Here is a 22,630-nt window from a genome sequence, read left to right on the forward strand (position 1 = left end):
ATAGTTGGTATGTCTGAGAGCGTATATAGGCTCATCTCAAGGTCTCAGTGATCTGAGCTACGTCATGACCTGTGAACAGGTGCGCGCTATCCCGGCTGCAGGAGTCGATAGGTGGGACGGTGATCTAATCCATGTTGTGACCTTGTTTTCTTGTTTTAGTTGTACAAAAAGCAACCAGAACCTGGTATCACGAACCTTTGGCATCAGCTAGGGTCGAGATTTCAGGATCAGAAAATCGGTCAATTCTTCGGCCTGTAACTCATATGTAAACCTTACAACATTTTGCAGGGTCAAAATCACAAAATTGAACGAGGCTTATGTGAGTTTTTAAGTGGGCATAATGCCGGAGGAGAAAGGTAGATTGGAAAAGGAATGATCGCCAGTGAGAGCAAATTTAGTGTACAGCTTGGACATCTGAGTAATCTGAGTAATCAAATTAGAAAGGATTGCATGACCCGTAAGCCTTTGGATTCTAGAGATTATACACAACCAATTTCACAACGCACGATTTTGAAACGATGAAACCACAAATATTGTGCTGAACTGATGAACATTGCTAATGATATACATGGCACTCTCAACAACCGGTAGTGCACTGGCGATTCACAGTCGGCAGAAGTAAAATGATGGCCGTCTTTTGCAAGTCTTTTCTCGAGGGACCAGCAAATTTAAAGTCATATACTCTTCAACATTCACAGCCCGAAGAACGCTGCTGCTGTCCACCAGCCACATCAATAGTATCGGGAAGGTAGCTGCGTCAAAAAGAGAATTCAGGAATAAGCATTATAATTTTGGGAAGGTAGCTGTGTATGTCATGGAACTTCAATGGATGTATGGAATTACGCCATAGAACAGCACATCACGTCTCCAGTAATTTAATCACGCATTATTAATTTGCAAACATATTCTAATGCTCTAGCTGATTTCATATGTTCGCCATCAAATTCATAACGAAAAGGCACTGGCTAATCAAAACATTAAATAAAAATAAAAAAAAATAAATCAAAACCAAGCTGATTCTAAAAGTAACAATGGTGAGAAACTACTCGTTCAGCAGCAATCTGATTCTGGAGATCAACCTCATGAAAAGAGAGACCAGAAAGCATGATAGCTGATTTGACATGCAGCATTCGCTGGATTTTAATAGTCTAGGGTGTCATTTAAGTAAATTGGTTCATTTACAAGAAACTAAATGCGGAAAAAAAGAGACATGGGGACATTTTAGCAATGTACTCACAGTTCTTCTTCAGGCTCATTCTTAAGGGCATTCTTGGCTATACATTGGAAAGCTGCTTCGACATTAAAACCTTCTTTTGCAGAAGTTTCGAAGTAAGAAATGTTTCCCTTTGAGGCACACCATGCTTTCGCTTTCTTCTCAGATACCTGGTTGGTGGAAAGATTGATTCATGGTAAGCGCTAGTTCAAAACAAGTAAAGCTACCACATGAAAGAGGCGGGAAGGTACGCGTGAGACTTTATCTTGCCCCCCCAAAAAAAAAAAAATGAACATGCACGAGGATGTGAATACAAATGACAAATTAAATCTCATAATTTGTTCATTAGTCACCCCAGCAAAAATGTAAATAATCTGCAAGTCACATTTCCTAAGACCTAATTGCATTTTTCTGTCATATCAAATTACATCCATAGACTGTTGGATTAATGAATAGACATCTCACCACTCGACTGTTGCCACCATCAATGTCAATCTTGTTTCCCAACACAACAAATGGGAAGTTCTCAGGGTCAGAAGGGCTGGCCTGGAAACACCAACAGAAGTTATATTATCATATCTTGTACTGCAAACACACAGATGTGGATGTGTTTGATAGGTACCTGAATGAGAAACTCCTCTCTCCAGTGGTTAAGGTTGTCGAACGATTTCATCACGTTCACATCATATACAAGAACACAACAGTCAGCTCCACGGTAAAAGGCAACACCGAGACTTTGGAACCGTTCCTGCCCCGCTGTATCCCATATCTGAATGTATTAACACCATGAGTATCACAAAGAAATGTCCCGCTATACGAGTTGTTATCTTGCCAAACTTTCTATGTAATGAATTTCACTAAAGAATGTGGCTTCCTTAAAACGATTTTTCATATCCACTATATGTTGCCTATCTGCGGAGCTTGCAAAGGTCATCTGACAAGGTACAAACACTATAGATAGGACATGGCAATCAGAGAATTAAAAGTTGGACACTCTCCCTAGTCCTGACTACTCCATGACTACTCCAACTATCAACAAAAAGGTTTTAGAGTCCTGAGAGCCCTCCCCAGTCCTCCAACTTTCATCAAACCAGCTTTAAACAATCGAGAGAGGAATGAGGATACAACAATCACAGAAAGAAAATAGACAAAGCTTTTCCAAGTTCTTGATTATTATACTTATCCAAATTCCACAACTCTCAGAATTCCAACACAGAAACAAATGGCAGGCTTGCAACCACACACTCTAAAAACATGATATTTCCCAAAAGCAGATGATTGTTTCCATTGATAATGGGCATCTATCTACTCGATGGCCAGACTGGCAAATATAAGCCCAACCGCAGGACTAGTTATAATTCATGATTCTAGACATCAAGTTCTCCCAAGAGAATGCCGGTCAGGGCAAACAAATATCATCCTAACAATTCACCTGGCTGAATGGCTTACACAGCTTAGGTTTAGCTTATTTTCAAGACACGTCCTAGGAAACTAAAGCAGGAAAAAGTAAATTTTCAACACCAAGGAATCATTCGACAGACTTACACATGGTCTAGCCAATATCAAAATCAAAGAAAATACAATTATGTCTTTGTCTGTCTGGCGAGTGTAGAAGACATTGAAACTCAGATATACAGTTGCTACAAGTTAAAGAATACATATATTACAGTGCATGATGAATGACACAAATTTGCAAGTACGTATCTGTCAAATAAGAAACTACAAGCCCCAGTGAAACTATGAAACTACATGTCAACATATAGATACAAAGAGAAAGAAATCCATAATTTGATACTATATTTGCAAGTAACCATCGGTCAAATAAGAAACTACAAGCCCTGGTCAAACTATGAAACTATATGTCAACATCTAGATGCAAAGAGAGAGAAATTCCTAATTTGATACTCCACGTCATGGCTCACCTGCAATGTGAAAAGTCTATCCTCAAACTGGACTTCCTTGGTAAGGAAATCTGCCCCGATGGTTGCTTTGTACTGATTACTGAACTTTCGGTTCACATATCTAGAAGTGGAGTGAAAGGGTAACAAAAAGGATTTCAAAAAAACACATGTAAGTACAAGCTGAGATTGAAATAACAAACTGAACCAATCAAAATTCGAGGATACTGATTCATCAAAGATGTCTTTCCAACCCTGCAAAACCAAAACAGACCAAAATTTAAAGAAGTAAAACAAATTAAGAACGATGGATTTGCATGTAACAATGCAACAAGAAACACAGAACAAGCTCTCATCGCTTGCAATGAGTGCAACAATTTTAAGATTCAATAGTTGCCAAGGTTGCAAGTGAAGTATCACAAAACCTAGCAGCGTAAAATCCAATTCTATTCTGATTTGGCATTTGCCCATCTAATCATCTCGCCACTCAAACGCCCTGCAACATCATATTCATCTAGAACAATAACAATAGCTTCAAATGAGGTTCCATTCGCAACAAATCTTTTAGACGGGAATTTAACCTTGTCAAGAGAACAGAATTAGACACGAATTCTCATTAACCTCAAAATTCCAGCAAAATATTTAGTACAAACAAGTTGAGCCCGACAAGTTCAAAACTTTCTAATTTCCCTTTTCCCGATCTTCCTTCTCAAGAATCAGAGCTACATGAACAGGATTTCACATCCCCTCAACCTTCAGATTATCATATCATTAAACCTCCAATTTTCTCGGGTTTCAAACAGAAAACACATAAACACCAACAACAAAAGAAGAAACAAAGAATAAGGGGGTTGATCACCAACATACCCGCTGTCACCAAGGATTATGACCTTGAGAAGCATGCGTCTCCGAGAAGCCATTCTTGCGAATTCGGAGAATCCGTAAGCAACCCTCTCTCTCTTTCTCCCTGGTGATCAATGGGTGCTGCCTCTTTTTTCGGCCAGGGATCAACGGATGTTCAGAGGGCTTCCTTTGGGATTGCGCATGTACAGAAGCTTTTCCAGAAATCTGATTGTCGTTGGACAAAGTTCTATTTTTTATTTAAGGAATCGAAAAATAGGATAGAATGTGCAGCTCAGAGATTCGCTGTTTTCCGGAGCTGTACTCAAATGTTTTCTCAATGGGGACAACATTACGAATTTTCATTATCAATGAGGAAAAAAAACCGACCACAAAGACCAGAAAGAAATGATTGGGCATCAGGCAACTACCGGTCTGTCCATGTACAGGCCAACAGCGAGAAAACAATGGCAAAGGGCCTCAGGGTTCAAAAAAAAAAAAAACTAAAATTGAACAAAATATTTAAAAATATACGACCCTTTAATCTCTTATGCAACTTTATGTTACCTCTAAGTGAAATCCTACATTGAAAAGATCGAAAGGCTCCTCCTTGCAACCTCGTTTTAGTATCAGGCAACTACCGGTCTGGTCCATGTACAGGTCAGCAGCGAGAAAACAATGGCAATGGCAAGGACCTCAGGGTTCAAAAAAAAAAAAAAAACGCCAAAAATGAACAAAACATTTAAAAACATATGACCCCCTTTAATCTCTTACGCAACTTTATGTTATCTCTAAGTGAAATCCTACATTGAAAAGATTGAAAGGCTCCTCCTTGCAATCTTATTTTAGCATCAGGCAACTACTAGTCTAATCCATAAAAATATAGGTCAGCAGCAAGAAAACAATAGCAATGGCAAGGACCTTAGGGTTCAAAAAAAAAAAACAATAGCAATGGCAAGGACCTTAGGGTTCAAAAAAAAAAAAAACCGCCAAAAATGAACAAAACATTTAAAAACATATGACCCTTTAATCTCTTACGCAACTTTATGTTACCTCTAAGTGAAATCCTACATTGAAAAGATCGAAAGGCTCCTCCTTGCAACCTCGTTTTAGCATCTTGTTTAGCGTTTAGGTGATTTAGGCTTCAATTGACTTTAGGGTTTTGGAGATGGACATTTTTTTAGAAAGAAAATGATGTTTTCATAAATTAGAAATATAAGGATAAATGGTGTGAAGAAGCAAATGGATCTCTGAAGTTTAAACTCGAATACGTTATTGGTATTATCAAATGTAAAGATACATAATAGCTCATTGGTAAAACATGAGATATGTGAATTGTATTTTCCCCCTAATACTATCGATTCAATGGCTAACTTAGTATAATCAATGAACTATATTGGCCGTTTAACATGCATCTCGATCAACATAAAATTCGAATCCTAAAACTCTAGTTTTTTACGGGCCAAACTTCCTCACGTCTCTGTGCAAAGTAACAGAGTCGTTACAAAAGTCGATGTTTTCTTCCTTCTAAAAGTGTTAATTAACGACTTTATTATTATATGTATAATTGATTACTTTATTACCTGCATCACTTTTGACTTATACATCACGCGTTGAAAAATGCCGCATTTTTCGGAAGGAAAGAAGAGACAACATCATAAATCTCCTTAGCAAAGTCGCTATTCTAGAGAGGGCTCTGCATATATAAGTCACTGTCATTGCTGCATTGTCTAAATTTGATCTTTCCTTGGAGTCATGAATATCATAATGCCTTCACACCCGTTTCATACCCACCGATAACTGCTCAATTTATCAAGAGGATAGGAGCGTAATTTCACCTCCTCTAAAACAAGAAACACAAGATGTGAACTTTTCTTAGGCCAACGGCTATATTTTCTTCTTTTTCCTTATTTTAAGGTTTTCTTCGTGTCCTTCATTTGTCTCTTTCCTTGTAAATCAAAGAAGACCTGGCCCAAGATTTTGGACAAAAGGTAGTGAGGTCTAACAAGCCACCAAATGCCAATCTACAAATCATTATCATAGATTTGTTTTTCTCTTGAGCCATGTGCATGGACATTATAAAAAGAATAGTGAGCTGGCCATCTTCTCCTCCAGCCAATGAAGCCTACCATTTTGTACCCTTCAAATGATTCCAAATCATCTTGCACAGAACCACCCTTTTGACCCTAACGGATAGGGTGCTTGCTTTTTCTCTATGGCATATTTGGGTTTGTGGGTCACTTGCCCGTTAAAAAACTCAATTCCAAAAGGAAAAATTTTGTTCAGCTCCTGATGTTCACTCTTGATTTGAAAGGAACCTCCGAATACAGTCCTAATCACAAACGAAGGAACAATTATATCAACAAACAATTATATCAACATCGAAGTCCAGGAAGCAACAGAAGCCATCACTCCAGGAAGCAACAGAAGCCATCACCATCACGACGCGTTAATCGAAAATGCTGAAAATTTCCAAACCCGATGCTACCAAACCACAACTCATTTTAGTGCTTCATCACCATGAATCACTTCAACCAACCACAAGCAAAAAGGGCAACATGGATATAAAACCAATTACAACAGATATGGTGGCAAGTCTTTCATAATGGTGAAAGCTTGTCAACTCCAAATAGCACCTGCCCATCTACCCCAACAACCAATTCTACATAAGTTTCTTTTTCTGTTGGCACAAGACAGAGAAAGCAAAGAAACAACTTTGGTTATCGATCAATGACAGCTATGGCACCATCATTCCCACTCAGAAGACAACCCCAAGGAAAAAAATTCTGACAGCTTGGTGTACATTTATTTAAATCCCCTCACAAGACCAGATTCTTAAAAACTTCAAAAACAATGCAAGCAACTTCTGTTTCACTCTAGCATAAAATAATACAAAACGATAACACTTCGACCCAAAAGGAATCATCGATTACTTACACGGAAAAATCAAAGAATCAGCCAGCCAATCTGTCATTCTTTTATATTCTCGATTGCTAGTTACATTGTAAAAGCTGTCAAATTCAAATTGAGAAGACGGGAAAAAACTATGTCAATACTTGAAAATCACATGCCTGTCTTGCAATCCCGGGTGGAGCATTAAAAAAATTGAGTGGTAGAAACTATACAAGGCTGCGAAACATGAGCTCAAGGGCCTCCCCTGAAACCTCGACTGTCTTTCTTCATCCTTCCCATCTCCATTTCTCTGGTTGTTTGGCGGCTAGGATTCTCGCTGCTCGAGCCAGAAGGGTACACGCCATATTCGCTAGTAGGTTCGCTGTACTCACTGCTGCCATATTCTTGGCTAGCTAATGCCATCTTCCTGAACTTTTTGAGGTCTTCGTTGTATTGGCTGGTGTCGTAGTCTGAGCTCCCGTAGGAACTATAGAGGCCACTGTGCCCTGGTCTGATTCCTTCATTAAGGTCAGAGAGAGATACATCCCCTTCGAGGGCTCGAACAATCTGCTCAATTTTTCACAAGCCGATTGATTGTCAGAATTCCTATTTCAATATACCATTACAGATCTTATATGAGCTTGATATGAGTCCATGACAAAAAGAATTGTCATTAGCCATGAATGTAGCAACTGGAATCTATGAAAGAAAGATTAGGCTCCGGGTACTGAAATATTACCTGACTCATTCTTGGTCGACGCCGTGCTGAATGACGCACACAAGCAGCAGCGCAGGCCACCATTCGAGCCATCTCATTGTGGTTATAATTGTTCTGCAGACTAGGATCAACAAGAGAGTCGAAGTTTCCATCTTCCAGAGCTCGTGTGAGCTGAGGCCTTGCCTGTAAATCGTAACAATGATTCTATTTCAATCTTGCAATGTCGATGACTAAAAACATAAGATTTCGAATACGATCCGAGACCCCGGAAAAAAGTGAGGGTTTTGTAGGTAGCGTGGGATATGGTTGTGAACATGAGAATTGCATGACTTACCCAATCAACCAGACTATCATCCATAAAAGTATGTGTCTGGTCCACGGGTTTGCGACCAGTAATCAATTCTAGGAGCATGACCCCATAGGAGAAAACGTCTGATTTTTCTGTTAGTTTCCCACTCGAGGCGTATTCCGGAGCAAGATACCTACAAGTAAGAAGCATGTGAGCAGTGACAAAGATGATAAATATACGCACACTTTAATGCATTGCAAGCCATTAACATATTTCAACTAGAGACAAGCTATAGAAGTAACTAGAAAACTGTGCTTCAATGAAGCAAAAGATGAATTACCAAGCAATTGGTCATTTTACAAACATGCTGAGACATCTAAGACAGACCAAGCAATTAGCTCATATCCCAATCCTTTGAATCAAAATATGAACAGCGCAAATCTTACCCAAAAGTGCCCATCACCCTAGTAGACACATGAGTATTTGTTTCAGAAGTAAATTTTGCAAGTCCAAAATCTGCAACCTGAGAGCAAAAAAGCATTCAAAATCCAAAAGGGTTCAATCTACTTGCTCTGAAATTTAATCAATTGTGTACAGAACTATCAACGCCAACTCTAAATTTATCGAATAAGTTTGTTTTTACCTTTGCCTCAAACTTGAAATCCAGAAGTATGTTGGCTGCCTTGATATCACGATGTATGATCTTAGGATGACCTGCACAACAAATTTTTCACATGTATATAAGAGTAAATCCCTAGCATTCACAGTTTTAAACAACTATTGATTCAATGAGGATAAAAAGGCAAAAGTTTATCTAAAACTTACAATCCTCATGAATATATGCCAGTCCTTTGGCAGACCCCAAAGCAATTCTCAGTCTAGTTGGCCAATCCATGGTCGGCCGTCCCTTTCCTGCAACAACCATTGTCCATCAGAATCCTTTCCATTAAAAGAACAAAGCACCAAGTTCTCTAGTTAAATTTTCCCCTTCTTTTTTCACATAAACCCCAAATGCTAACTCAAATACCGAAAGAAACAATAAAGAAAGAGGGTGCGACATATGCTCACAACATAAATTGGATTAAAAATCCAAACTCACCATGTAAGTGGAACTCCAAGGTGTTGTTAGGCACAAACTCATACACAAGCATGCGCTGGGCTCCGACCATGCAGTATCCAACCAAAGACACGAGATGCTTGTGATGAACTCGGCTGATTATTTCAACTTCAGCCTGAAACTCACGCTCTCCCTGTCCACTTCCAGCCTTCAGTTGCTTCACCGCTACTTCTTTCCCGTTGGGAAGGACCCCGCGGTGCACATACCCAAAACCACCTTGTCCGAGTAGATTTGCATCTGAGAAGCCATTAGTCGCCATAGCTAGTTCCTCATAAGTAAACGTGCTTTTGGAGAAACCAAGAGACATGCCAGGGGATGGAGGAGGATATGCCTGATCCGGCCCTGAATAGTTGGAGCCAGAGCCTCCACTGCTGTTCATAAGCGGAGGTGGAGGCGGCGGAGGTGTCGGACTAGGACCACGACCAGGTGAATGAGGCGGGCGTGAAAAGACTGCTGGAGGAGGAGTAGGCTTCGGCATCATGGTGACGACATGGTCAGCAGGTGGTGGAGCATTTTGTTGCCAATTTCTCGGCGGGCCGCCATAAGGATCAACTGGTGATTGGCAAAAATAACTACAGATTCAGCCAATGCACTAAAACTCCCACTTCATGCGACGCTAGACTTGAATGCCATCCAACAGATCGCATCGCCACATCCTTACTTAATATTTCGACGACATCGCTCAGGGGCAATCAAATTCACACAGGGGCCTCTTCTACTTGATGGTTTTGTTCTTCGATACAAGACAAAAACATCACATGCAAGGAAGATAGAGATCGAACCTAATGGTAAAGACAAACATTTTCCGTCCGTCGATCAGTCGGCTACCTCAATAAAAATCAACCAAGCATTCGACGAGGAATATGCATTCTAAGCAGTCACATTGATCGAATACCGCATTCGAATGCCTAAGTCAAACATCGGGTGACCTCTCTTGAGTTCTGGTGAATAAATCCTAGCTGAACTGAGAATAATGACATTCTCAAGCGAAATTTCACAGATCTGGGTCCAATCCACAGCCACCAAATTACTAAAATGCTCAATATCTAACGCATAGTAACGAATTTCGTTAAGGGAAAAAGGAGTCTGAACACCTCCACCCCTTAAAGAAGGCGGATAAAGGAAAAAAGATGTCACCTTTGGGACCATGCGGAGGTGGAGGGGGCACATAATACTCATCGTCACGGTCTCTTCTCCTCTTCTTCTTGCAGCATATAAACAGCAAGGTCAGCACCGCCAGCAACGCCACTCCACCAATGGCGATCCCCACCACGAGCCCCGTCGATATGGAGGACCCGGACGGAGGGGAGGGCGAGCCAGGGGGAGGACGGCGGGGGCGGGCTCTTGGTCGTCGTCGTCGGCGGCGGAGGACTCTTAGCAGTCGGAGGGGAGGGCGTGCCCGGGGAGGACGGCGGGGGCGGGGGGGACGCGGAGGCGCCGGGCGGGGGGGGACCCGGTAGTGGCCGGCGGGGGAGACGGAGTGGTGGTGGGGGCGAGGTGGAGGGCGTGGTCGGCGGCGGGGGGGGCGTCGCCGGGGGCGGCGAGGAGGGGGTCACCGGGGGCGGCGGGGAGGGGGTCGCCGGCGGCGGGGCGGCGGGCGGCGGGGTCGCGGGGTCGCGGGGGAGGGGCGGAGGGGGTCGCTGGCGGGGGCGCGGTGGTCGGCGGGGGCGGAGGGGATGCCGGAGCCGGGGCCGACATCGCTCGGCCGAATGGGTATGGGAATGCCGACAAGAGAAAGGAAGGCCAGAAAGAGAAGAGAGGGATGAGGAGCTGCTTTCTGAGGGAAAACGCAAAGTGGGTTTCGCTTGCTTCGCTCCCCCAACCTTCGCTTTATCTCTCTCTCTCTGTGTCCCTCTCTGTCTTCCCCTGTCTCCGTCCCGCACGGTTCAATCAAAGCCTGCTCTTTTTCAAAGACCCAGAGAGAGAAACTAGAGAGAGAGAGAGACTCTGGAGAGAGGAATTAGAGAGAGAAAGTGGAGAGAGAGAGAGAGGAGGGCAGTGGTGGTGGTGGCTTTTGAATGGATTCTTGCTGCATTCACATACATCGCCCCATGCGAGAACAGAGAGATGAGGAAGGAGAAGACGACAAGAGAGAGAGAGAGAGAATGAGGAGTGATGTCCAGTGGGGACATTTGAAGTGGTGGTTGGGGGGCCCCACCGGGGGGCCGACCCCCCCCGCGTAATTACCCACGATTTACGCGTCGTACGCGCTCCTCCCAAATTCATTAATTAATTTCATTTCCTTTTTCTTTTCTTCTTTTTTTTGGGCCTTTGATTTGTTTCCTTTCGATGCCTCCTTCCCTTCCGCCTCCTCCTCCTCCTCCTCCTCGATTTGTGTGTGAACCGGGCCGGCTTGTTCTTCCCCCAAAAAACATAAAAAAATTAATAAATTTAAGGTATGACGATGTCGCAACGCTAGAAGCTGGCGACCAGATGAATCCGCACCTCCGACCCATTTCCGTAATTTCACATCGGTCGGGATATTTTTCCTTTTTTTCCTACCAAAGAGACCTTCAATAATTCGATGCAAACGCGAGTGGTAAAGGTAGTGATTTTGAGATATTTCTTGCGAAGGGATGGAAATCGTGCTTGCTCATTCGGAAGGCTCCGATTGTGAACGTACCCAAAAAAGGTAGAGAATGGCGGAGAGATCGCGAGAGGGATAACCGAAATTTCGTTCCCAAATAAAAAAGCTACCCATTTCTGTAATTTTACACCGGTCGGGAAATTTCTTTCTCTACCAAAGAGGCATTCAATTCGATGCGGACGTGCAATAAAGATACCGATTTGAGATTTTTTTTTTTTTGCGAGGGGGACAGAAATTGTGCTTCGTCGTGCGGAGTCCGATTATGAAAGTACCCAAAAAAAAAAAAAAAAAAAAGGGAGAATGGCGGATAGATTTGAGGAGATTTGACATTTCGTTCCCAAATGGAAAAGCTGGCAATGCTTCCTTAATTAGTTGGCTGGAGGAATTGACCGGAGATCCTTTCCATATTCACTGCGCCACCCTCCTAATTATCGATAATACCCGAAATGGCCCTGGGAAATTAAGAGAAGAGTGAAATGGACGACGGGCGACTTCGGTTCGGTGCTGCAATTCGGCAATCGCTTTCTTCCCAACTCGACACGCCTTTCGGTTGGTGGGGGGCTTTTGGGCTAATTTTTCTTGCCCGAAATTGGAGAGATTCCAGTCTCTCTCTCTCTCTCTTTCGATCTTCAATCACGCCAACCGATTTCGGCATGTGATCCGTGCGATCAGAGCTATTCCTCCGGGAAATCCGCAAGAATAAAGCACGACCCATTTGGCGATATTTTCTTCCTTTCTCGGTCTTTTATTTTACCTCGTTCCCAACACGTCAGGACATTTTGGGCGTGCTCCGTGCCGGCTCCGGCGGGGACCGGTTCGGTTCTCCGACGAGGAATTTGGAGAACCCAGAATTGACCGGCCTTGTATCGGTTCCGAAGGGGTAGAGCCTGTTCATAATCAAACCCGGCAAGTCTCTTGATTGGTAACTTTTGCTGAGAACATGGATGTCGAGCATTCCAACCCAAAAGCAAGCCATCATGGCGTCGCATTTGATAACTTTGCAACATAGCGCATATGATAGAGCAATAAAAAGTAGTCCGGTTCCATGATCAACCCTAATTACTACGCTCTCGTGGGGTAAAATGTAGATTCCGGATCAGATCACACCTAATTACAAGCAATTACAATCCAAAATCAGGAAACGGAAGTACCTCGGGGACCTGAATTCTATAGCCTGCAAATTAAGTAAAGATCAGCAGGTACCCTAAATCTCTAATTAATTCGGGTTCTGATGCAGCAGCAGGTCAGATTAGGTGGTTCTCTGATTTTTTTAATTTTTTTCTTTCCTCCAATCTTATTCAATGTTGACGATAGCGGTTACTCCAAGTAAAAGGCAAAAACAGCTGGAAACAAACGAGTGACAATATGTCCACAAAAGATGCGGCCGCTTTCCTCCCCTAAATTATGGCAAAGTCCTCCAACTTGCTTATTATTTTATTAGAAAACTAAATAACATGCAAAGTATATTAATATTATCCAAATTAGATGTGTTAATTTTTTTTTACCAAGAAATTTTTTTGACGGTGTCATGCAAGCACCGAATTCGTTAGGAGAGATAATCTTACTTTAGTTCTCTTGCGTGTGAACAAGGGTCTAATTGAAATATTTTAAGATAATTAAGTATTAGTTTGAGAAAGATGCCGTCTTTATAGATATGATTGGGTATTTGGTTACCTAAGATATTTTTTTAGAGATATTTAAGTATTAGTTAATAACCTGTTTCGAGTCAACTCCATTGTTTAGCGCGTAATCCTTTGTGTAGATATCAAAACACACTACTTTGCATGAAATTTACAATTTGGAATATTGTTTTAATTTGCGTGGCATGTTGACCATCTAAAAATATTTAAAAGAAATGTATCTACTTTTTCAAACCAAAACATTCACTTTTTGTTAAAACACAATTGTAATCTTCATTCTATCAGCATGTTACGTATCAAAATGTGTATATGTTGGGATGCAATAGAGCCTTTTTAGATAGCAACGTTTCAAAAGTATTACAAAATTCAATTGGCATCTTCCTAAAAATATTGTGCTATCATGTCTTATTCCAATTACAAGATGTTTAGAACCTCTTATGTTGTAAATTAATAGTCGACAAAAGTTAACCTCAACCTACTTTTTATTTCCCTCTTACGAAGCAGTTAAACATGACAATTCCAGATGTGCTTTGCAAGGAAGAAGGCTTTGATCAAAAGAAAAAACAGCAGGAGACAAAATAAACCCTTTTTTCTTAAATAAAAGAAAAAGCTATCGAAATTCTCCAATTTATTTATTTTCCGGGCAGTTCTGCCATAGTAAATTATCAAAAGACAAGAATGCCCTCTGGTCTATTTCCCAGCATCCTGAGAAGACTGCTTCAACCGTAACCAGTGCAGGCACATTCTTTTTGAAGTCAAACTTCCCTCCTTGGTCAACCGGCTGGCCGATATTAATTATCTAAATTTCAGTGGAAAACAACTTTTTTCTCAGTTAATAGGAAAAGGGGGATTTTTTTTTTTGGTAACCAGAAAACGTCTGCATTATTTTTGCATGTCGCCGCATGGAAATTATAATAACTATAAAGACAGTATTGCCCATGTTGGCAAAATATATATATTAACGTTAAAAAAATAGAGAGAGAATAAATAGAAATGAGAAAATGAGAAAAGAAAAAACGGGGAAAGCATTATTCAAACGTGTGGAAAAGCTGCAGGCTGGTCTGACTTTGGCTGAGGTGGGGACCGCGGGAAGCTTGCACATGGCCATTGCTATTCTTATATTCTCTCTCGTAATTAGAGGCATGACATTCGCTGTTTTGGCTGAATATTTTTTTTTAAAAGGCAAAAGAATAATAATATTTAAAAAAGGAAAAAAATCGATTCTAGATTAGTTCAATCCAGCGATATGTTTCAGCGTATTAGCAAAGAGAAGAGGCCCCCGGAAAACGCCAAAAGCAAAAGGTGAAATTAATTTTGATATATTTTATCAAAATGACATTAGCAATTCAATATTTTTGAAGTTATCCTTTGACCGTTCTGTTAACATGCATTGATGGATACCATAAGCCATCCCCCTAAACTCTTTTCCAAAATCACTTTCAAGATTAAGGTTTTTGTCGCCTAGGTGTTTCGCCTTTTCAGGTGCTTGGTGAACCGTGGACAAAGCCAATCGCACATACGTCAATACTTGTTTTTGAATTATGAATTAGTGTCACTAACCAGTAACCATATACTTTTAATCCATCTCGCGGACATTTACAACTCTTATTTCCGATGTTGGACCGATCCGCTCCTTCGTATATCATTCATGAAAAAGAGAATGCATCGGGATCGCTTAGTGCCATCCTCTCCTTCGCCTTTTGAATTTATAATCTTATGAATATGTACTCAAAGCCTGCCGATTGGTAGCTTAATTTCAAGCTACCGTTTCACAGATTAAGAAGTAGTTAATTACCCCCATTGCTCTTTGAGCTAATATCTTGCCATTTCAAATCCCAAAACTCAAAGCAGCTACCCAAATTGCTTTACGAAATCCAAACATACCTGTGTTGTCTTCCAATGAGATGACTCGATTTCCACGAGCGAAAGCCCCGGTCCGTTCTTCGCCAGTCACATATACCGATTTGGGTAATCAAGACACATGGGCTTTTGAGCAAAAAGAGCAGTTCGTTCTGACCAGCAGATGGGCTCAAGCCCAATTTTACTTTTTTGCGATTTAAAGCTCAAATTTGGGCGGTTTATTGCGATACTAGGGGCTAGAAAAAAGGACAAAAAACAAGGCCCATATAACTGGCTTTAGCCACGTAGTAATTAGTCCAAGACATGTCTTGTTAGGATGTCATGGAGAGTTATGGCTTAGATAGTATTGGAACGAGGCTCGTTATGCCATGTTCGCTCGCTATAACCATGTTCGTCTCCCGTCGTAACTCTCTCGTTGTATGTACTCCTTCGATTCATTTGAGGACTTTGGGGAGTGATTTCACCATAGAGAGCCCTAAGCTTGCATATTGCTTATGAATACACGTCTTGTCGTCCAACTGATTTTGGTAGCAGAACACTCCTCACTTGCGATTTCGAATTGAGCATGCTAGAGACCGCTGCCCGTCCTATCATAGTCTCTCTACTTTGTTCTGCTTATACTTATTGTTCACGCGCAATACTAATAACCTTCTATTAGTATGAGTCTTAGTATGAGAAACTACATGTGAATCCACCAAGGGGTTTGTTTGGTTTGTCTTTTCCTATAAATTTTGGGCTTTCTAAAGTCCTTTGACAAAAAAATTAGGACAATTGGTTAATTGCTTTTGTATCACTTTGGGAAAATGTCAATATTTGCAAAGCTAAAAGCTTAAGACAAGTCCCAACCAAAAACTACAACTCCAAAATGCAGCGTTTTTGGAAAATATTTTTCAAAAGTCATTTTCCAGAAAAATGTCATTATTTTCTTGTGTTCGTTTGAAACCTAAAAATAAAGTGGAAAATATCTTTTGTTGTTTGGTAAGGAAAATATTTTCCTTTACTTATTTTTTTGAATAATTTTATTTTTTTAAATCCAATTTTAAATATATTTTAAAAATCGATTTTCTTTTTTAAATCGATTTTTTAATTATTTTTTATTTTATTTTTTTTATCTTCTTATTCTCTTTGGCTATTCGTTGGCCACGTGACGGCCAGCGATCGGCCGAAAGGCCAACTTTTGCTAGCTCGCCGATCCGGCGAGCGACGAGCGATCGGCAAGCCCGAGCTCGCCGGCCTTGGCCTTGCTAAAGGCTCACGCTTGCTAGAGATCGACGAGTGCTAGGGTTTGAGTGCAAGTGCGAGGACCTCAAGCTCGAGGCCGAGGCTCGCATTCGCCGTTGGTTCGCTAATCAGTGAGCAACAAGCTCGAGCTTGCCTCAACGAGCCCTAAGCTTACCACTCGCTAGAGATTGGTGAGCCACACAAGACCCGTGAGGCAACACCGCCGCAAGCCTCAAGCTCGCTTGTGGCCGGTCCAATCGTGGCTATGTCGATGACCAGCCAAGAAGAAGGTGGAAAAAAAAAGAAAAAAGAAAAAGAATTTAAAATTCAAATTATTAAAAAAGAAAACAAGAAAGAATGGGGCTAATAGGTTATGAGAGGAGAGAGTGAGTAAGGAAAATGTTTTCCCCAATTTAAAAAGTGAAAATATTTTCTCTTCTTTTATAAGACTTTTTTTTTCTTTTGTGGAAAACGATTTTCCACACCTAGTTCATTTTCCATGAAACGAACACAAAATCCAAAAATATTTTCCCATAAATTATTTTTCACAAAACGAGTAGACCCTAATATTCAACATTTTTGGAAGACAACTTCAAGGTTAATGAACTTTTTTTCTTCCAATATTGCCCCAATAATATTTTTATATTCTAGTCTTGCCCTCACTCACGACTATTCGTGTTATCCAACCACTGAAGTTTCGGTTGTTGGACGTAATCTTTATTTTTATTTGTATGCTACGTATCAAATTGCGTTTACCTTGTTATGAAAAGGAATTTTTAAGTAACTAAGTTCTAGACATATTATGAATTTATTGGTCGTAGGAAATATTGTACAATCATATTTTATCTCAATTACAAGAAGCTAAGATTTGCGATCGACAAATTAATGAAGCAGTCGAACAAGACATTTACATACGTGCTTTTGCAAGGAGGAAGGCTTTTGATCATAAGAACCAAGAAAAGGAGAAAAAGCGAAAACCTATTTATCCTTTTCAAAGCAAAGAAAAAAAAAAAAGCTATTGAAATTCTTAAATGACATATATTTTCCCTGTACTTCTACTACAGTAATTATTAAAAAACAAGAATGCCCTCTATTCTATTTCCAAGCATCTTGTGAGGACTGCTTCAACGACATACCTAAGTCTTAGTGTAGGGCACATTCGGCAATCAAATGAAGGCAGGTAACTTCTTTAGAAGTCAAATTTCTCCTCCTTGGAATGGTTTATTGGTCAATTTTGCAAGGCCGAAATTAATTAATTAAAATTTAGGGCGAAATGATTTTTTTCACCATTAACAAAGCAAATTGTAGGGAACATGGAGCACTTCAATTGATTGTAAGGGGTTCTAAAAGAATGCAATGTGAGCATATGTTACTCACGATCAAATGTTGAATTTGAACAAACAAATAACTTACTAATACTATGTGCAGCTCAAGAAGTTACATTATATCCACCGTGTCCTATCATCCAATAATGGTTATCTATAAGAAGTAACAAATCTGCAAATATCAACTCCACTACATGACGGTTCCATGCCGGTGTCAAGGACTCTGTCGATTGGTGAAGATTTCTTGTTGATAACGTATGACTAATGATAACTCTACTGATAAATTGTTAATTCTCTTCCAATTGTCAATTAATTTATTCAATGACGTTCCCGTTTTCACCAAATTTGATCCTCAATGATTTAGTCCATCACCTGTCTATAATAACATTACCATTGAATTCCACCGCCCCTCACGCTTTGCCTGAAAGAATCCAAGGAATTTGCCCCCGTCCGACCCAAATTTCACATTATTCACCGTTCAACGGAAGTAGGGCCACAAAGAAGAGGCACATTGAAGGACACAATGAGACCGTAAAAGTAAATGCGAGGTAAAAGAAATTACATGGTTCGCATTTCATTTTTTCGGGGTGGACACCTCTACATTCGGAGATCGATCGACATAAACGAAGCGAAAGTATTTCGGCGTCCTTAATTCGACTGTGCTTTATTTCTCCTTGCATATTACCTTAGAGTCTAGACCAACCTTTTTTGTATATTGATTATCTCAAGTGAGGGTGGAGATTTATGTCATTTGGCAGAGTAGTAATGAAACGTACTACGATGAAAAAGAATTCCGCCGTCCGAATGTCCGAAGAGAGAACGAATTTCACTTGCCTTCTTGACCCCCATCTAATTTTATAAAGAGGCTAACTCTAAAAGTACCAGAAAGAGGCAGATTTCGAAATTTCATTACCAAATAAAGCTTGCAATGATACCTAATAAGGTTGGCAAACCCATTTATGGACTCATGTTTGCTTAAATGGGTCGTTAATAGGCCATGCAAATTGACCAGAGATCCTTCATTTATCCATAAAAATGCCGTCTAGTCTAGAATAAGGTTGTCCCTCCTAATCATCAAAGAATATTATCACCCTTCAATTTAACTGAACTTCAAAAGATAATATTTTGTCAAACGCTCTTGGTGTTTAGTCTTGACTTCAAAAAAACCTTCACGTGCAATCGCCATCACAAAATCGACCAACATCAAACATCTAAGATCAGCACACGACCAAAGACGTCAGCGCATTGATCGACTACGATTTCACCCGATGCTACCAAACTTTAAAAATAATCTTTGGGTCCTGACATGAATCACTTCAACCTACCGCAAACAATAGTAGCATCTGTCCATCCACTCCAAATAAACTTAAATCCCAAATAACCAAATTATCGAAGTCAATGCTTGAAAATCAAATGCCTGTCTTGCCATACACGGTGAAGCGTTAAAACAAGGAGGTTCAAGAGCATCCGCAGAAACTTGACTGTCTCTTAAATCCTTCCCACCTCCAGATCTTGGGTTGTAGGGCGGCTAGGACCCGCGCTTCTAGGCTGGCGCCGAAGTGGAGGCTACACGGCCAGGGTCTCTTCCCGCCTTACGGATGAGACAATCTTCGACAATATCTTCGAGGTCTCGAACAATCTGCTCAATTTTTTCAAAAGTTGATCTTCAGAGTTCTTATATTCCATGAAGCACCAACACTCTTGTAGAACCTTTATATTGTGTTGAGTAAATGTTCGACATTTTCCGACACTTTTCGACACACGATCAACACATGTCGAAAATCTAACATCCAGTTAATTCTCTCAATATTCTCTAACACTTGAGTCTGGAATTCCGACGTACGAGCTTGAAATTTCGACACATAATTTTGATACGCACGAGAACAATTATAAATTTTTTCAGTAAATGATGGGTCAATATATATATATATATAGGTAAAAATAATAAAAAGAGGAAAAAAACTAGTCTTTCTCTTCTCTACCGACTCTCACTTTTCATGACACACAATTCATCCCTAAGTCTATTTTTTTACCTCTTCTCTTCTGGTATGCTTTGACACACAATTCTAAAAATGTGGATTGCTTTTTTTTTCTCTCTTCTAAGTTTTATGGATTATCGGAATGGAGTTTAATGAATGATATTAGCAAATGGTGGATTAATATTTTTATTATAAATTCATGCTATAGTTTTTTTAGAGAAAATTCTAAAAAAATGCCCTAAGTGCCTTCATTTTTCAAATAAGGGTTGAAGTAATTATACTTGTTTTAAATAAGGACCTAATCAAGAATATTTTTGTCATTTTCCTTTTTTTCTTTCCTTTTTTTTTGTTCTTCTTTGTTTGAGGTCGACTCGCAAAGGTTGGGCGAGGTCACCTCTTTTGATTCGGCGAGGCCACCATCACAGCCGTTAGTGAGGTCGGCCCTTGCCGGCTGTAGGTAAAGGCCGACGAGGGCTTGTGAGCCCTTGCTCGTAGCCAGCGAGGGCTCAACAGCCCTCGCCAGATTTGGTAAGGTTTGGCTTGAAAACCTTTGCTCGCAGCTAGCGAGGGCTTGACAACCCTCGTTTGGCGTCGGCGATGGGTGTCGAACCCTCGCCCACAGCAAGCGAGGCCGTTGATCCCTAGTTGGTTGCGGGTGCCCTCATCGGCCACGAGCGAGGCCACCCTCCCTCACCAAATTTGGTAAGGGTCGGCCTTGCACGGGGCCGACGACGGCCGACCTTGCTGATGGCCGCGAGGGGTGACTTGGCCTCTCCCCCAAGGCGAGGGTTGTCTCGCCCAAGTGAGCCTGTCCCTCACCTATGCCTAACAAGCAACCTCACCCAACCCTCTGTGGGCATCCCAGCCACCAGCGAAGAAGGAAGAAGAACCAAAAAAAAAGAAAGAAAAAAGGAAAATGACGAAAATGTCCACCCTTATTCAAAACAAGTATAACCATTTCATGCTCTTATTTGAGAAAATAATAGTGCTTGGAGTTCTGTTTGGGAATTTTTCCATTTATTATTATTTATTTATTTGTTGATTTGATTAATTAATTATAAAAATGATAATTTATCATGTATATAAAAAATATACATATAATATACAACGTGACGGAATTCTCTATTTTTTTAGAAATGACGTGTCAATGTGTCGTGTCATAGCACACATCGAGTGTCACGTGTCAGCACTATTTAACGCTATTTCCAAATAACCTCAACAGATGTTAAATGAACTAGACATGAGTCAGTGAACAAAAAGAACCGTCATTAGTCATGAATGTAGCAACCGGCCTGCATCTATTTAACACTATTTCCAAATAACCTCAACCGATGTTAAATGAACTAGACATGAGTCAGTGAACAAAAAGAACCGTCATTAGTCATGAATGTAGCAACTGGCCTGCATCTATTAAAGAAAAGTTAAGCTCCGGGTACTAAAAATATTACCTTACTCATCTTCGGTCGGTTCTCCTTCTTTTCATCCACACAAGCCAAAGCCAACTTCACCACGCGATCTATCTCAGGAAGCTCCTGTTTCCGCAGCTCGTCATCGGCAAGAGTTTCGAAGTTTTGATCTTTCTCACATTTTCCGAACTTAGACCTCACCTGTAATGACCATATAACAATGACTCTATCTCAATATTGCACTTGGATTATAAAAAAACCACCTATAAATTCGAATGCCCTCCAGGACCCAAGAAAAAAATGCGGGTGTAATAGGTAGCTTGGACTATAATTGTGAACATGACAATTGCATGACTTGCGCATCTACCCATCCAAGCAGACCCATTAGATGCGCTTTATTATCCGTAGGTTCGCGACCAGTGATCAACTCCCAGAGCACCACCCCGAAAGAATAAGGGTGCGCATGGATTTATTTCTGTGCTTTTTTTGTTCACGGGAACGAAACAAAAAAAAAAGTGTTTTTCCTTCGGGAACAATTTTTGAACAAAAGAACGCGTTTGGTAACGTTTGGTCCGGAATAAAAAATGAACGAAACACGTTTGGTTAAATTTTATTATTTTTTTGTTTCTTTTAATTTTTAAACATTTTTTATTATTTTTATTTTTTCCTTTCTTTTTATTTTTCTTTTTTTTCGGCTTGGTCACCGCCTCCGCGACCGGCCGACGGGGCTGGCAGCCTCGCCCACCACGGCGAGGCTCGCCGCCCACGGCGAGGCCGAGCCTGCCGTGGTTGGCGAGGCTCGGCCTCGCCTTGGCCGGGCGAGCTCGGGCTCGCCCCATCCGGCGAGGCCGAGCGTCGCCCGGCCCCTGGCGAGGCTCGGGCTCGCCGGATCTGGCGAGCTCGAGCTCGCCCGCCATGGCGAGGCTCGGGCTCGCCGGATCTGGCGAGCCCGAGCTCGCCCGGCCCAAGGCGAGCTCGGCCTCGCCGGCGCGGGCAACGCCGAGCCTCGCCTTGGGCCCCAGCGGGCGAGCTCGGGCTCGCCCGGATCCGGCGAGCCCGAGCCCGCCATGGTCAGGCGAGCTCGAGCTCGCCAGATCCGGCGAGCCCGAGCCTCGCGGGGCAGCGGCCGCCAGCGTCGCCCGGCCAAGGCGAGGCTCGGCCTCGCCCGCGCCCAGCGACGCCGAGCTCGGCCGGGGCCGGCGACGCTCGGCCTCGCCGGATGCAGGCGAGGCCGAGCCTCGGCGGCGGTCGCCGGCCATGGCCGAGGCCGGCGACCGGCCAAAGAAAAAAATAAGAAAAAAAGAAGAAAAGAAGAAGAGAAGAAGAAGAGAGAGAAGAGTCGTTTTTGTTCTTTTGTTTCTTCGAAGTGTTTCTTTTCCGAAGAAACAACTTTTTTGTTTCTTTTTCTGTTCCTAATTCGTTCCGAAACAAAAAAACAAAAGAAACAAAACGCAACCAAACGCGTTTACTGTTCCTTTTTTTGTTCCCTAGCACACTTTCCGTACAAAAGTGTGCCGGAAACGTTCTTAAACGTTTCCATGCACGCCCTAACTGTCTGATTTTTCTGATAGTTGCCCACCCGAGACGTACTCGGCGCAAAATACCTACAAGGAAAAACGTAATTTGAATTTCAACAAACTTGAAC

General features: G+C 41.5%; 2 protein-coding genes and 1 non-coding gene across 3 annotated transcripts; all 3 read right to left on the bottom strand.

Annotated features, from left to right (window-relative positions):
- Positions 1-383: 383 nt before the first annotated feature.
- LOC104438272 (ras-related protein Rab7) lies at positions 384-4,308 on the bottom strand. Its single transcript, XM_010051373.3, has 7 exons — positions 3,979-4,308; positions 3,340-3,366; positions 3,136-3,235; positions 1,836-1,982; positions 1,679-1,759; positions 1,238-1,383; positions 384-752 (listed from the first exon to the last, which is right to left on the bottom strand). The coding sequence occupies exons 1-7, from the start codon at positions 4,029-4,031 to the stop codon at positions 686-688; spliced, it is 621 nt and encodes a 206-aa protein (XP_010049675.1). The 5' UTR covers positions 4,032-4,308; the 3' UTR covers positions 384-685.
- Positions 4,309-6,728: 2,420 nt separating this feature from the next.
- Positions 6,729-11,054, bottom strand: LOC104440339 (proline-rich receptor-like protein kinase PERK1). The gene is given in 10 exon segments (XM_039310033.1): positions 6,729-7,410; positions 7,583-7,744; positions 7,896-8,043; positions 8,297-8,373; positions 8,494-8,564; positions 8,676-8,762; positions 8,950-9,519; positions 10,105-10,289; positions 10,291-10,584; positions 10,586-11,054. Coding segments are annotated over 10 exon segments (1,989 nt in total). The 5' UTR covers positions 10,666-11,054; the 3' UTR covers positions 6,729-7,095.
- Positions 11,055-18,744: 7,690 nt separating this feature from the next.
- LOC104440340 lies at positions 18,745-21,178 on the bottom strand. Its single transcript, XR_001986201.2, has 2 exons — positions 21,028-21,178; positions 18,745-19,239 (listed from the first exon to the last, which is right to left on the bottom strand). It is a non-coding gene; the product is annotated as an uncharacterized LOC104440340 (transcript).
- Positions 21,179-22,630: the final 1,452 nt, after the last annotated feature.

The sequence above is a fragment of the Eucalyptus grandis genome, chromosome 3 (assembly GCF_016545825.1).
Source record: "Eucalyptus grandis isolate ANBG69807.140 chromosome 3, ASM1654582v1, whole genome shotgun sequence".
NCBI lineage: Eukaryota > Viridiplantae > Streptophyta > Magnoliopsida > Myrtales > Myrtaceae > Eucalyptus > Eucalyptus grandis.

Bases quoted from the DNA above. Each gene is read 5' to 3' on its own strand.
- LOC104438272 (XM_010051373.3), bottom strand. From the start codon at position 4,031: ATGGCTTCTCGGAGACGCATGCTTCTCAAGGTCATAATCCTTGGTGAC. The intron at 3,367-3,978 runs GTATGTTGGTGA...TTGGTTTTGCAG, and splicing joins ATAATCCTTGGTGACAGCGG to GGTTGGAAAGACATCTTTGA. The intron at 1,384-1,678 runs GTGAGATGTCTA...TCCACCAACCAG, and splicing joins ATGGTGGCAACAGTCGAGTG to GTATCTGAGAAGAAAGCGAA.